The 17,268-nt window shown below is 39.8% G+C and overlaps 1 protein-coding gene across 5 annotated transcripts in view; it reads right to left on the minus strand.

Annotated features, from left to right (window-relative positions):
* Positions 1 to 17,268, minus strand: part of LOC107999224 (discoidin domain-containing receptor 2) — a 228,438-nt gene that overhangs the window by 63,567 nt on the left and 147,603 nt on the right. For all 5 annotated transcript variants that reach the window (XM_062077201.1, XM_062077200.1, XM_062077196.1 and 2 more), the window contains one exon: positions 1,177 to 1,324. In XM_062077201.1, coding sequence (XP_061933185.1) covers positions 1,177 to 1,324 — 148 coding nt within the window. The remainder of the gene's footprint in view (positions 1 to 1,176; positions 1,325 to 17,268) is intronic.

Genomic DNA, 17,268 nt, shown 5'->3' on the forward strand with positions numbered 1-17,268 from the left:
ATTGCTTTTTCCACTCGCGGCAATCAAAAAGTGAGAAATAGTAACAGGAAGAGAGGGAATGTCAGAGAAGTTTAAAAGACGATACAGGATAACTGGTTTTTAGAATACCTGATTCGAATATATACGGATTTAAATTCCCTTTGAATTCCTCAAGTATAAAATTTGTTGTTGTTTTTGGAATTCAGATTGACAACGGGATTTTCATTAACTCGGATATATTCGTTTGGATCTCAAATGAATCATCATCCGAATATTTAACGTAAGAGATAATGCAATAAGATTTTTAATTTGGAATTTAATCTACCGATTAAAAAAAAAATAGGAAGAAAGTTTCATAAATGCAAATCTATATCACTGTGACCGATAATTCAAATTGAGACCCCGTTCGTTGGGGCCCAGTTGCGGTACATCGTTCCAGGGCAATAATCACGAACATTGGAGTCCTCGACGACGAGCTTCTCGCGAGAATCCTTTCAGGAGGGAGTTCAGATTAACGCAACACACCTGTACGCCCGATCGATCGATCGAGCTCGTAAATCTCCCCCCGTAATGCGGCTCCCTTGAACTCGAAACTCGAAATCTTTCCGAGCTTATAAGAAACTGATAGGATAAAGGGTGCCCACGAGACCTTGATGTACCTCCGTTCCTCCGTGTTATTCCATTGCCACGGTTGTTTAAACCAATTTCACGAATAAGACCCTCTGTTTCGTATTCGCGGCAAATTCTTTCAATTTATTGCAGAGTTGGTCGTTGACTGAAAAATTAATTTAGTTAAAATTTCGTAGAAAATTACTGTAAATAACGACTTTATTTAAAATTTACCGGAATAATAAATTTACTCGTAACTACTATCCTACCACTATTTTCCAGAATTATCTGCAGTTACGCTTTGAATAATCAAATGAATAATTATTCGAATGATTTGATTTTTAATTTCAAAATTTTTCACTCTCTGATTTATCGTCTCTATGGAAAGAGGACGGAAACGCTATTAGATTTTTGAGAATCGCGAGAAATCTCCTCCTCCTCTTCCTCCTCCATCTCTTCCTCCGAATCGATAAAAAGGGAAATACCGACTGGGTGATAAAAACGCTGGAAATCGTTCTTTTCAATATTTAAGGTTGGTACACGTTTAAGAGTGGGATCTCTTAGGAGATGGTTATAAATATCACTCACCGGTCCACGGACAGCCGTAAAGCTCGACTCGTATGCACACCATACGCATGTGGGAGGTGTAGGGGATGAAACGGACCTTCGTTGCGACGATCGCCGGGTCGAAGAGCTGCTCCTTCTCCGAATACGGATTATTGTTGCCTGCCAGAAGCTGGAAATGAAATTTCAAATTTCGTTTCATCTTACGTTTCTTATCCGAATATAGAAATTTGAAAAAGAAGATCGATCCAACGATTCTAATTATATCCTTCCTCGATCCTTATAGAGAAACGAATTCGAATACTTTTTCATCAAATCAATCGAATCGAACAACAATAGATAACAGTCTTAACAAGGAAAAGTCTATACGTGTATACACAACGAATCTCATTTTCCGGATTAACGAACAATACCTCGAAAATCCCCTCTAAATGTAAATTTCCCCATTAAATCTGTAACGAGAAGAAGCCGTTGGTTCGTTGTCGCGTTCCTTTCTCGTTCAGAGAGCCTCCTTGTTCGCGCTCGCTTACCCGATCCCTATCCGTCACGATAATGCTGTTGGAGGAATAAATCGCGCCACAGATCGAGATATAAACTTTCGTACATTCAAATCGCGAGCGAATCCGAACACAGAATAAATAAATGTGTAACGCCTATTTGCGATGGTGGGCGTGCAAACGCGCACAATTTCGATTTTCGTTTGCCTTTCCACTCGGATTAGAATCTCTCTCTAACGGGGGCCCGATCCGTTATCCGATACGAAAAATACAGAAATCTGATACATCTGACGTTTCCTGGGGTGAAAATCAAGGCGGATTCGGATGATTGTATATTATTTTACGGCTGGGGGCAGGAGGAGGAACGTAACGGGATATACGTATATGAATATTACTCTCTTTCCCTCTTTCTCCGCTGCTTTGATCTCGTATCCGCTGCGGTATTCATTGCGGTGTTGATTCAACGCGATTCCTAGCCCGGCTTGATATTCGACGAATATTCCCCGTCGTGCTCTCTCCGTTTCTGTTATAAGAAACTGGAATTAGATACTTTCCGCGTAAAGCTTCGTTTTATGTATTAACAGAAGCGTTGGTTGGTTAGCCGGTATTGATCTTGGAAAAACTTTACCACGAGGCTTCAGAACTCTTATCCCTCCGTTTCTCGCGACCAGAAATTTCGGTAGAGAAAAAGACAGGTAGCAGATTGATTCAGAGCGGAATATTAGTTTTATCATTTCGTTTCGTTGATTCTTCGATCCTTTTATTAGAAATATTTGAAGATTCGAGCCTAATTATTCTATTTATTTCTTAACAAATTTCCATAAGATTTCGATCGTTTGAGATTCGTAATACGTATTTGCTGCACATATAATTTTTTAGTAACGTCGATCAAAAAAATTCTTCCCCCAAACGCACGGCTCGATTTCACTCTACTCCGCTTGTTTCACCGATTTCTCCACTTTTTCGCTCGATGAATATTTCAAAGATCGACGCCACTTTCGGAGGGGAGGGGGAAAAATTCGCTTTCCTTCGAACCATTTTTCCGCGTGTCAATAACGATATATATATATATATATATATATGTATATAGTTATATACATGATGACACGGTGTCTGTCTGAGAAAGCCGATTTTCGCCAAGATTTTTCACAACGATCGAATCGAGCATTGCCGGCATCTTGGCTGATATATTAAATGGATTCGTGCCGTTTCCATGAAATCCGCACATCTTTCGTAGTCGTTGTCGTCGAGGAGGAGAAAGAAAACTCGGCACCATTTTCGCCTCGTTTCATCCTTGGTGTCCGATCATCGACGACAAAGCTGCGATCGCAAAACTACTACGGTTCAGTGAGAAAAGTGTGGATCGTTGCGGAGGATAGTCATGGAAACGCTGAAACATTGCTGACTACGTATCGCTATCGTTCGTTTCTACGGATTTGAAATTTGAAAGACGATATCGAATTCGGATTTCGCGGAGAAAAGAAGAGGAACGCGAGACGATTTTCGATTTCGAGAACTAAACTGTGGATAAATTTCGAGTTTGGGGATGAACAATTATAAGGATTCTTATTTCATGGTTAAATTTGAGAAATAAGAAAATTGTGTATTGATTAATGAACGAAGGTTAATGAGCTTGATAAACTGAAAGATCTATATAAAAATTTTAATACAAAGAATATCGAATGGTTGAAAATTAAACACGAGTTAATGATTGAATATTTAAGATACCGGAGGAAGCGAAACTCGATGTCGATAACTGCAGGTTCATCGGACACGAAGTCCACGACACGGGGTCACGGGATCCAATATCGAGCCACTCGGGTCGAGGAAGCCGATGAACTCAGGGTCATGGCGATCTAATAACGACGATTTTCGTTTGGAAATAGATTCTAACGATTACAAGATTACGTAAAAAAAGATCCACCCTGAAACTTGAAGGAAAAATCAAATTTTTACAATCTCAAATTTATCCGCAATTATCCTTTTTCGAATTTATTCAATCGATCTCCTGATTTTCAATTAGTTCTCTTTCGCTTCTGAAAGTATTTGAAGATTCGAAAAACCGTTATCGTTTGGAAATGAACATCAGCCGATTGATCGATCGCAGCATGGAAAACAAGCATTCTAATCGATCGTCTATTTTCAGATAATATCAAAAAGCTCTTGTTCCTTACAAACAATTTCCGTCCGCTCTCTTTCAATATTCATTTGCCTCGAATGTTCCACCGTTTTTAGAATCTCAATTTAAAATCTATCTATAAATTTGAATCTTCTTCGAACAGCTCCTCGAACTATTCAAACTCACAAACGAGTCCCCTTTCCAACCTCTCATATCCACTTACACACGCGTACACACGTGTCAAATAACTTGAAAGATTTCATTATCACGAATGAATTGTAACCCTTCTCTCAAAAACTCATCAACGAACGAGCAGTCTAACAACCGCCAAGAAATTCCCATCCAATCTTATCCACTTACCATTTACATTTACTTTCATCAACAACACCAATTTCCACCCTCGCAAACATACAATTCCCCCCCTCCTTGTACCTTGCGTCAGAGGACCGGGATCAGAGGACCGGGTTGCGCTACTTGCGAATCAATCGGCCGTTGAATTGGTAGCGCTGGTTGCCGTTGCTCCGACGCGGACTTAATACAGCAAAGGGTAGGGCAGAGGAGGGTATGGTAAGCTCTGAAACGGGCCAGCGAGTTGTAAACGGCACGCAAATGGAACGCGCCCCCACCTCCTCCTTTAAATCGTTTGCGCGTAGCACGAAGGTTATATCGGCCAGCCGTGGATACGGACCGACCACGGATGCATTACAACTGCATGCAACTAGCACCGGTGGCGGGAATAGAAACGGTCCGGGAATGGCACGGCCGTGTATACGCGATACGAATAATTAATACAGCCGTAAACAAGATGGCGGTGGATGGGGATGGAGGCGATATCGTCTCGCATAAAATTGATATCCGTGCTCGAAGGGAGGGAGGATGGATCATTCTCTGAGGGGAGACCGTATGTATACGCACATCTACTCGGATGGGTCTGTTGTTGTTGGTATAGGATGGCAATCGCGAAGGAGATGCGATGTATTCATACACAGGGGTTTATTTATTGCGTATGGTTGCGTAACGGGGTGGAAAGAGGTGTTGAAGAAGTTTTGGAAATAATAGGGAAAGGGGATGTGAGCGGGGATGAATTTTTGTCGAAAGATTAATTACGTAGAATCGTGAATTCTAAACGGAATGATAGTGTTTCGAGAGATATTCATCTCTCTATGCGAATTTCAACGAAATTTATTCCCGATTGAAAGTTAATCGTTATCGTTAATAAATCGTGAAATATATTCAATTGTAACCTGAATCACTTCGTTTGAATCTTTGAAGCGATAGGTTCTTGTTGGAAAGAATTTATGCAAATTGGTATAATAAAGTGTCTTTTTTCTCTCTTTTTCTCTTTCTCTCTCTCTCTCTCTCTCTTGTACTAGCGTTTCTTCGTTATCGTGGAAAAATATCTGGCCAGGGAGGAACATTGGATCGATAGAACACAACGCGTTTTCTATCAGATCGTAACATAAGAAAAAGGATCAGAAAAGTTTCGACGATACATTCACGATTTTATTAGCTACGTGTTTCTTGCTGGGTGGGACACAATGTAGGAAATCTGGTGTTTCCTTATTTACAGTAACTCAACCTTTATCCCCTTCGGTAAAAAAATCCTTCTTGCCTAATAAACTGCTAGCATTTACGATACGTTTCTGGCTAAGCTTTATCCAATATCAAATTTCAAAATTACGCCAACACGAAGATCATCGACCGTGTTAAAATTCTAAAATACGATTCCATGTTATGAATGAACATGCAATTTTACAATCTTCGAGTTAACTATAACATATATGCAACGGCTTGCAAAAAGTATCCGCACATAACCTCACTTTTCAATGAACCATTATTCAAATTCTGTATTTCAATTTTTTTTCTTTTGTTCGCGTGAAAGTATTGCTACGTGATACGAAATGAAATATCGAAACTGTATTATAAAATACAGTACTCTATACCTCCTTAACGAATTATATTTAACGTGTATATATTTTTATGCTTTCTAATTTCTTCAAGTCGCGTAATTTTTTTTAAATACACTTAATGATAACCTTTCTTCTCACAAAAATAGTTAATTATTCTAAACTCACAAAAAATATTTAATTTAAATTCTAAAATCTCCATATCCTTCTCCTCGTCGCAAACCTTTTCAAACCATCTCAAACCACGCAAAGAAAAATATCTCATAATTTACGATACGAAGAGATAATCGTCCATTCTAAATCCATATCTTTCCCATAGAAATAAATTTTATTCTTCAAACGATCTTTAGAAACGCTCAAAGGCGAACAAATTGGAACTGGTTCTCTGCCTGGATGGAATTAAAACCGCCGTTGCAACCAGTTTTCTCCCAGATTTCATTATCCCAGGCAGAGGTCAGGAGGTCAGGCAGCCAGGTAACCCGATCAGGTGATAGCCATACCTTCTCACGAAAAGCGTAGCGTATTAGTTTCGAGGCGCGACCGAACACGCTTCTAATCTGTTTTCAGCCGAAATTCCCTCTCCACTAATGAAGAACTGTTTAATTCTAACGTCTACGTGAACGGAATATCCTGCCCTCTTAATATTGTCCGGGAGACACAACTGGCCGGTTAATAACGAGAGCGTTTCATCTGCTTCGCGGAAATTAATGGCAGGCGGAGTTTGAATCATGTGGGGAAGAGGGAAGGAAATTCGTGGTGAAATTTGAAATACACCGCCATGGAACCTTTATTTCGTGGCAAACTCTTTATTTCTGGCTACGTTTTTTGATTAAGGTAAAGGCGAATGGGTGGTTTCGAGTCACGTATAAAATTATATACAGTCGAGTCCTTTATTCGGTAAAATTCTGAAAATGAAAATAAATTTCGTTTCGCGTACATTGTTCCCGGTACAGGTTGATAAGGAGAAACTAGTTAGTTTGATAGTTTCCACTTTTAAGATGGTTAAGAAAGGAACTAAATAAGAAAGAGTGTTTGTACTTTTCTGGCAAAATTGCGGGACCACGTATAAGTGAAAATAAGGGTTTTTCCAGTCCCCTTCGCTCCATTTTTCTCCGTTTACTGAAGGATATGATCTCTTTGATATAAATAAATAAGACAAAAAAAGATAACAATGAAATTGAACATTGAGAAATAGAAAGAAATTTAATCGTTTATATTTTCTATTTTCTAACGAACAACATATTCGATATTTGTAAAAAAAAAAAAAAAAGAAAATATAATAGTATTCTTTCTCATTCTCGCCCTAAAATTTCTAAAATTTCGCAGGGAGAGCATCTGAGATACAACCTGTATATAAAAGCGGAACGGTGTTTAACTTAATCAAACGGCGTCTCTCGACACCTAGAGGGGGAAAAAAGGAGGAGACGATCCGTGCTCTCCTTTAATTTCACTAGGAGGGAAGGAAACCCTCCCTCCCCTCTTACCGGTTAATGTTCATTAACGAGCACGGTCGTTAGACTGTGTTGCTCAATGAAAGAGGAAAATATCCCGGAACGGTGTATTATCGTTAGCGAGATCTCGATCCCGAAGTTACCGGTGAGAAGCTTGTCTCTAATTCGCTTGCGGCTGAAATCTTTCCACCGTTAAGCTAACGAAGAACCCGTATAATTCGAATTTGTCTTCTCTCGACGAGCTCGAATCCTCTTCCTTAATATAGCGTTCTTCATCTGTCCCTCTCTCTCTCTCTCTCTATCTCTTTTCTGCTAACGAAGTTAGATTTATATTCTTTTCAAATTTTCCATCAATTATTCGTAATTGTTACTCATCGGTTATGCGAATTTCCGAATTGAAGATAGGAATTTTTAAATCGAGAAAATTAAATAGGCCATCACGAAGTTCGAAACTTCGTTCCTCGAATTAATTTCGTGGACGCACGACTGCAGAGGAACGTAGTCCAAGCAAAAAAGAACATAAAAACATTCGACACAAAACAAAAAACACAGAACGCCATTTCCTTTCCACACACAGCTCACACTTAACTCGCTAGACCACAGATTCTCACGAATCACACCGATTTGAATCACATTCGATTTCGATCCGGCATCGAAAACAACCGGGAATGTAAATCCCCGATGTTCTGCTCGAGGATCGAGAGACCAACCGGGTTGCAACTATTCATTCGTGCCTTGACGAGTGCCGTGTGTTCGATATTTCGAAAATCGAGGGGGAAAACAGATCCCCGGCCCGGATAGGAAAAGAGCTAAAAAAAGAAGAAAATACATGATCCAGCCCCGTATCTTTTTCCACGCCTCGGGGTGAGAGAGCTCTCGTCAGGAGATGGAAGCCCTGATGGATCGGTGGGATGGGAGCGTGAAAAAAGAGAATAAAAGGGAGGGAAAAAATCCAGCCGGACCTCGTCGCAGGAAGGAAAAAAAGAAAGAAGGAGAGAGGGAAGAGGGTGAGAAAAAGAGGGGAGGGGAAGAGTGTGGCCGTGGAAAATTGTTTTCAGGCCACGCGCGGTAATCTGTTAATAGGGTGTCCGCGTTCGGGCCGATAATCCGTAATCCATCGATACACCCGGCTCTATTTCGCGTGGGTGTGTCTTCCAACACCAACGCGCCCGCGGTGCACGCGATAAATTATACGCGTGACGCCCTCCCGTGAAATAATATATTCGAACTTGTTGTTGCACACTAGTTGTTCCTAGTGATATTATTTCGATTCCCCTATTGCGTGGATTGAACGATGATCGGATCGAATCTTATCGGTTAAAATATTTATACATGCACCGTATACGGTACGGTGTTAAAATTGTAAATTTTAGAATTGGAATTTTTTCCTTGAATTATTCGTATTTTGAGAATTGTTGCGGAATTTGAGATTGAAATATCTTTGCAATTTTCTAATAATAATATATTCAGATTTTTGAACGAGATAATTATCGTGATTCTCATCTCGGTTATACACACGCGTATTTTTTCATTTTCTCATTTCGATTTCCTTCAAATCCAGATATTTTTCTAATCAATAGGAAAATGAAATTTAATTTAGAATTAAGGACAGTGAGTAATTACACGAGAATCGAAAGAGTTCGATAATATTTCCATCAACTTTATTCAATTACGTCGCCTCAACGACTACTTTCAATAAATTGTATTATAAACATCCATTTACCCGGCGAGAACAGCCGACAGGCTCGCAATAAAGACCATAATATTTTACCAATTTCCAATATTTCAACACATTTTTTCCTCCAATCCTTCCTCCATTTCCCTTCCATTTCATACTTTCCAATTCTCCATTCTCCAGCGATATTAATCGAAACAAATACTTCCCCTCTCCCTCCCGATAATGGCCAATTGCCGTGCATATCGCAATTTGAATTTCGAAAGGCGAAATCGATGGGGAAAAAAAAAAAAAAGAAAAGGAAGAGCCCATGGAATGAATATGTTAATTGGGTCTGGAATTGGCTGTCCCTATCGGTGATTGATTAAAATTCGATACGTGGCGTCAGTCTCGCGACGATCGCCTGAGGGGTGAAACAACGTGGCCGGAAGGGTAAGAGGGATGGGCTGGGGCGGACCCAGTGGAAGTTACTTTGCGGATAAACGAGATTGAAATTTCGATGGAAATTACCACCGGTATCTGTGGACTTAAGCGGCGCTCGGTCGCCAAGTCAAACAGAAGTCGAGGACTCGTCGTCATCTCCGGCACACGGGAAACGCGTGTTTTCCCATCGCCTGCCCGCTTTAATAAATTCTTAAGGTATTTTAATTCATCGCGCTTGTTTATCCTATCCGGTAGGCTCCCCCGTGATTTGTCGCAAGAGAAGGTTTATTTCCGGGCTTTATTGCCAGGCTTTCGTGAAATTTTAAGCGCCGCTTAATGAGATTGGACCAGTTGCGATCGTTCCTGAAATCGATAAATAATTAATAGAGAGCTGTGTACGCCGCTTGTGAATCTTTAATTTTTAATTTGTTGATTAATCGTGAAATTTTAGATTGTTGAAATTAAAATATCGAAGCTTGATGAAATGTTAATTTCTTTTTTCTTTTCTTTTTTTTTTTTTTGCATTATAATTGTTTTACCTCGAGGGTTCTCGAGAGAAAAATGAGAAGTTGTAACGCTAATTAACCTACTTATAAAATTAAAAATTTTTTATCCTCCTTTGAAAAAGATTTTCAAATTTAATTCGATCGTTGTTGTTGTTATTATCGATATATCTTTGTTATAGATTTATATTACAAGATTGGAATTATATTAGCGAAATCTGAAATCGAATAGCATTCAGCTCGAATACATATATTTAAAATTCTTAATCCTTCGTTCCACTTTGTTAATTGTAACGTAATCGATATTAAAAATTTTTCGTCCTCAAATATTTGGATATTTAAATATCGACAATTTGAAATTCACATACGAGACATTATTAAATGGTTTCGATTACGTTTCGATCTCGAGTCGAATTCGAAAATCTAGAAGTTCAGAATCGGTTAAAGGCGGTTGCGGGACGGCTCCATTTCACGGATACATGTTCGCCTCACCGAGAATAGTGGTACGTGTTGACTTTCACCTGCGGATTTATCGCGACACACCTCGCGGGAATGTTATCATCGGGGAGCAACCGTGTCTTGTTTCACGCGTGTACCACCGTCCTCCTTTCCACCTCGAATCTCGGCTGCACGCGCGATAAATCCACCGCGTGGAAATTATTCGCTTTCTCCGCGTATTTACTCGACGCGTTTAAAATTTAAATCTACGAATAAGCGAACGAAGTTACGACCGCTCTTATCTCTCTGCATTCAATTAACTCCATTCCTGATATTTTGATAAATTGTTTTACTTTTGGATAATCCCCATTTGCACCACCTAAGCGACCAGTATTATATTTCCAGACACGTTCTTGTTTCTCCAACACGATCACTTTTCCCGTCCCACAATTTTTCCCCAACGAATTAAAAATATTTGCGACTACGGCCAAGCCATATGCTTCCATGTCTTTTCCAATGGCTGCATTATGCAGACGATTGAAATTATAAAGTTATATAATTACATACTCCAATTGTCGTAACATTGAATATACGTAAAAAATTGAGGATACACACGCTGGCAAAGTTGATATAATTTTATCCGTAAATTCTTACGACGATTTACGATTTAATTCAGGAGATCGTAATTATTAAAAATTAAAACAAACTCTCCATCTTGCTCTATTTTACAACTCGTACGATATAAATCCCAAAGGGTTATTTCATTCTCGGATGCTCGACAAAGTACGTAAGTAGAAGAACTTTGAACAAATGAGATCGGCCAAGGGAATTCCTGTTGGCCAAGGTACGCGAACGTTAATGAAACACGTCCGACGGTTGGCAATTGTCCCATCACAAGCACTCGCAACGAGCGCTCTAACGCGAAAGGAAGAGGCGGATAGACCCAGTCTAACGTATTTCATTCCAGCGTTTCCATCGGGATGCATCTATACACACGGGCCGCCCTTTACACCGTGAATTCAAATGAGAAAGACTCCTTTTTCGGCTTAATTCCATCCCCGGCCATAATGCGTTTTCGTGTCTCTGTTTACGGTGCACGGGCACGAAAGGGAAAATTAGAAGGTGCTCTTATAAAAGGTAAGAAATCTGGGTCAAGATACGGGTTTTACACGAACAATCGTACGCTCTCAATCTTAACAAATAGCGTGCAACCGCTCCGCTCTTTAAACTTGCCATTACGGGGGGCCCGCACAACACTCCTTGCGTTTAAATTTAAATTTTTACTCTCTTTGAACGAGCTTTTATTTATAACGAAATCTCCTCTCTATCTAGAAATTGTGTCCAATTGAGAATCGAGTCATTCTTACACCCTGTTATATAACCTATTCGTCCTAACAATCATCGTATTGTTATGAAATTTTACCTGAAATAAGCAATAAGGGTGAAATTATAAAAATTACAAGAGAGAAAGGTTGTGTAAATTTTAAATTTATACAGAAATCCTTCGTACAACGCGCCCTTATCTTCATAATTTTCTTCGATAACGATTACTTTTTATCCCACGCCACAACATCCCAGAAACAATCTTCCACAACTTCCACTTAAAAGAACGTTCACGATTCACATCCTCTCTCTTTGATCTCTTCTTTCGCGTCACTTAATAAACCTTTAACACACGTGAACGAACGAGAAATTGTTTTCGCGTATTTTTTTTTTATTTATTTTCCCCCTTTTTCCCCCCCAAGAAAAATAACGCTGCTCGCTCCGCCATCCCCTTATTTCCATACCAGTTTAACCAGCGCCGTTCGTGCATCCGCCGTTCGTGAACCGTCTCGAAAGGAGAGCCAACTCTTCCAGACCCCGTTTCCTCAACCCGTTCCACCCTCTCCCCCCTTTCTCTTATTTAATATATTTCACGGGTAAAAGGGAGGGCGAAAGGAAATCGTGACGGCATGGAAATTTTTCCTTCGCTCGATCGGAACCGGAAAACTACCCTTTTCACTCGCCCTTCCTCTCGCTTCCTCTCGAGGGAGCGGAGGGCACGGCCTCGTCCGCCTGTGGAGGACGCGGGTCACGTACAACACGGGGCGATAACACGGTCGTTTCGCTTTTTCCACCTCCTCGATCCTCTCCTCGTTTCTTTCCAACCCAACTTGAACGGCAAACCGAGTGGGAGGGGCACTTTTTTCCTGCTCGTATTCAAAACTGCAACAAGGAGAAAAAGTAGCGCGGGTGCACAAAGATCGGCGCGCCGGCCAGATTGAAGCTGAAGAGGGTAAACGTGCTCTTATCCTTCTCCTTCCAACCCCATCTTAAACCCTTCTCCATCTTTCGTATCTCGACTTTTATTTCCTTCCTTCTCCCCCCATCCTGTCGCGCACTTTCCAAGCGGACCGGATCCGAGCGGAGAGCGCGCTTTGAGCGGATCTTTGAGCGTGGGGATGGGAGGACACGTTACGTGCGCTTCAGCTGACGCGTGTGAAGGGAGGGGGAGAACCGCCAAGCCACTGGGAGAATATCGAGAGTTTTACTTTCGCGACTTTACTTTTCCCTGCTCGACAGGAAACGGTGGGAAATATCGGTATCGCTAAATTGCGTGACGGTCCGTCGAGGCGTGTCTATGAAAAGGCTCCCTTTAGATGCGTTGTTTCCCTTAGATTTTCCAAGTCGAGCATCCGTTTATTTCGAAAGTTTCCTCTTCTAATTTTTCTGTTTTACGTGTTATTATTATTATACACGTATTATCGTAATTATTTAACGTGGAAATTCGTGTTTTAAAGAGGGAGATAGTAGTAGAATATTCGCAAGACTTCTTTCTCGGGATTTAATTTCGAAAAATAGAGAAAATAAATTGAAAATCAATTGGAATTCTATAAACTATTATATGCGAGAAACTCGATCGTTCCTTTTTTAAATAAAACGGAAATAATTGTAAAAATGCATAGAATCGTGTATAAGGATCGCGTATAAAAAAATGGCAAAATTTCGTTCAAAGAAAATTGAAAATACAGAATACGGTGGAAAGTTGCACGCATACTGGGAATGGAATTTTCCCCGATATTCCGGGGCGAGGTTTAACATGTGGGGGTTGGCGGAGCGCGAAGGGAAGAGCAGAGTTCGTTTGCCGATCGAAGTGAGACGAAACTATCGAGAAACTTCCGCCGGTGTTCCCCCCACTTATGGCCGATTCGTGCTCGAGAGCACGGCGATCGTTTAAGCGCGATGAAAGAAACACGGAAAGGGATCGAAAAGAAAAATGGTTCGTTACGATTGATTATGAGCAAGCCGTTCCGAACAAATGCGATTGATTCACCGTGTAGTATCCATTAAAAGTCCATTTACAGATATGAAACTGGACCGCGAACAAAAGCGGTACGTCCTCGTCCCCGATACTGGACGAGATACGTATGCTCGTCTTTCCAAAGATTTTCCATTATAATTTCTAGTTGGCCAATGAGGAGCGAGTAGCATATCGATGATTTTTAATACACGTATGAAGTAAAACATAATCTACTGTAATTAACGTTGAATAAATAATATTTTTATATTTATTTTTATATAATATCTATCATTAAAGTATTCCCTTCTTTAAATCGACAGTGTAATAATTTGTATATGTAGAGAATTTTCTATTAAAATAAAATTTATGCGAAAGATTATGGAATTAATCAGATAAAAATAGCGCAATTATTATTTTTTAAACGGTATAAAAAGGATTGGATTGAAGTTGAAGTAATAATAACGATCATTTTTAAACGGAATTCCTTTCAAAAATTTTCCTGTACGCGGTAATATAAAGTATCGTAAAGAAAAGCGATATAATAAAGTTGTAAAATTTTTTATTAAATAAGGCCGAGGAAGGAATTCTGAAGCGTTGTTGTTTTGTAAGAACAAGCTCATTTCGCAGTATCTTTCAGTCTGAAGCGGCAGTAGCTTTAGTTAGTTTCCGGAGAATTCGTTTAGTCTTAAGGGAGAATGTGTGTGTGGGTACGTTTATGATGTTTCTGTGTAACGCGAGTAAGGGCGAGTATTTTAGTGAAAATCTAGAGAAAGCATCGAGGAATTAACCCACGAGGTGTGGTCATGAAACTAACAAGAGAGAACTCGAATAATATTCTCTATAAGAAATTCCATGTTATGAGAAAGCCATATCGACGGTAATCCGAAAATGGAAATTTCGTGTGAATAGCGATTAACATGGTTTCGAATCTCCACGATGTTAAAGAAGAACGAACATTCGTGAACGATCTTAAAGAGGTCTCTTTAACGTAATTCTATATTAATACTCACAGAGGATCGATTATTTTTAAATATTAGATAATTCCATAAGAAAATATGGTTTCTTCGATACGAATACAGATTGAGGATAAGTTTCTCTTTGTTTCTCTTTTGTAAAACTATATGTTACGAGTTCTATCGTTTTAATATTCGACGCGAATCACGTACATCTTACAGGAATTTCCTATTGTTACATATATTGTAACGTCGTGAACTTTCCCAAGAAACAAAATATTTTGCCATTTCTCGAATTTCGTTGCATTTCTCCCCGTTTCACGGCTTTTTATCGAAAATCAATATCCCCCACTGGGGACCTCCATCGATTTTTCGCGCGATTTCATAGAATAAAAACTTTGAAAAATTATTTCACACTTTCCTTTTCCTTCATTCCTAAAAAACAACTACACGCTTCTCGAATCGATCGATATCCACATCGATACATCGCGAAACTATCCTTTCGTGTAACAGATCCATAAAGGAAAACTTAGAACGATAATAATTCGAGGGCTTCCCTCCCCCGAGTCATTTTCTAATCTAAAACGCGCACAATTGCCAAGTGGAGTCAGAGGGGTTTACAAACTCGATTCGTTATCATCGTGACTGGCCCCGTAAGGGATGGAGTCCTCTGCCATCGCCTCGTCGGTATAGGCACCCGTTATAGGCATGTGTGCACACGCGCATAATAGTAATTTAAGGCGACGGCACGAGAAGGCCTGTTCCTCGTAATTTCATCGACGCTGGTAAATCGCTTTACATGGCATGATGTATTTTGACGAGCTAATGGATATCGCGTACAGATTATCATGCTAAAGAGACGTTAATTAACACGTCGCTCGTTGTAACGGCCGCTTACACTGGCCGGGTACAGATACGCGTTATAGATATGCGGCCCACACAGCTAGCGATGGGATCGAGCGCGACGCGAGTCGACGGACCAGATTCGTGTACTTGCTTGTACGCGTGATGCGCGCTCTCATAATATCATTATCGACAGTAATATACGATATTTTGCGTCTTCTATTTTTGAACAATCAAATTTTAAATGTAAATCTTACGAATAAATGAAAGGAGAATTTCATTCGAAATGGAATTAGCTTGAAAAAACAAGAATGTCGCCTTGCTGGGAATAATCCTCTCGACTGTCTTTGAAAACGATATAATTTTACACGATAACTTTTTAATGAAAACTAATATTTTTTTTAATCTCCAATTAAAAACAGTGTATACATTTTATAATGAAAGTTCTAAATATATCATGAGTATCATTTCCAAACTGAATTTAACATTTTCTATAAAAACTCCGTCTCCAAAAAAATAGTCGTACTCATTCAACCATTACTCGAATCTTTCGCTTTAAATTCGATATAAATCCATAAGCGTGCAACGAACTTGATTCCATCACTGGACTGGAGATGAGAAAGAGGCGATCGACGATCGTTTGTAAAATGGCCTCGGGGGCCTATCGGGAAACGTAGCTTCCGCGTGATACGCGCAGATTTCCCCCCCCCCCCTTTCTCTTTGAAAAGAATAGAATTACGTGGCGGCGCCCTCTTTGTTCCCACGCCCGGTCTCTTCCTCCCCTCTCTCTCCACACACCGGAGGCAGGCTAAAACTGTAATCCGATTTCCTTGACGAGAGCAATTATAAAGAGTGGCACCGCATTAATTCTGCCTCTCGCCGCGAAATTGCTTTATAATTGGTCGTTCGTATAAAAATCTGTCGGCCACGATGTTCCGATGGAGGTGGATGGGGGGAGAGGGGAATCGAGAGGGCTCGGTGGTTGGAAACTGTGCGATTAAGGTGATTTTCGAGGGGGAAGGAGAAGGGGGGAGTTTCATCGATGAGCGGCAAGCGAGTGTAGGCATCGTTGATGTATAAAATCAAAAAGTGACTATGGGGGAGAAGGGAAGTCACGGCGGGTGGATAGGATTTTTTTTAAAACGGAAATTTATTCGTTTGGGAGCTTTCTTGAAATTTACGAAGTTTTGAAGGAAATCACTTCTTTGAAGTTTCGTTGTAGGAAAAGTTTATTGAGTTTTGGAAGAAGATTTTTGAGGATATGAAATTTTGTTTTTAGCTTTCAGTTTTCTCTTTTTTTCCGAAGAATTTTGTGAAAAAATAAGTTTTTTTTTTTTTGAAACTTTTAACAATGCAATTTCTGCGATGAATTTTTCTACCTTCGAGTAATATAGATTCCCGCGAATGTGGAAAAGGAGTAAGTAGTTTTCTATGATTTTGTTATAACTTTTTGACACACTTACGATTAACACGATTTCTTGGTAAAGCTTATGAAAAACCACCGCTCACGTAGTGCCTTTAATCACTTCTAAAAGAGTTAGGCGAGAAGCATTAAACAAATTTTAAGTAATAGTGCTTATAAAGTTTGACCATAGTTTCAAAGTTGACCTGAATAATTTTTTCTCTCTCTTTCTCTTTTCCTTAGAATAATTTCCACGATGTATTAAAAGTTGCAGGAATATATAACGTCCGTATTAGCGGGATGTCTGACTATACACGATCCATTACCACTCGCGCCTTTCTTCTCTCCATTCAATGGAGCTCGGTCAATCACAACTTTTTCTACCCTATACTTCCTCGAATCTTTTAAATAAACGAACTCGTGCACCAAATAAATTTACATTTTCAAATTAGTAATAATTTTCATAATTTAAAATACTTCGCGCTTCCAGACGAGAGTGGAAGCACAAAGTCGAGATTGAAATAAAAAAAAATTCTATTTTCAGAAATTGCGCAAGATCGAGGTCGAAAGAAAAGGTTCTGTTCCAAATTCTACTCGAAAAAATTCCATTCGTATTTCCGAATAC

This window comes from Apis cerana, linkage group LG7 (assembly GCF_029169275.1).
Source record: "Apis cerana isolate GH-2021 linkage group LG7, AcerK_1.0, whole genome shotgun sequence".
Lineage (NCBI taxonomy): Eukaryota > Metazoa > Arthropoda > Insecta > Hymenoptera > Apidae > Apis > Apis cerana.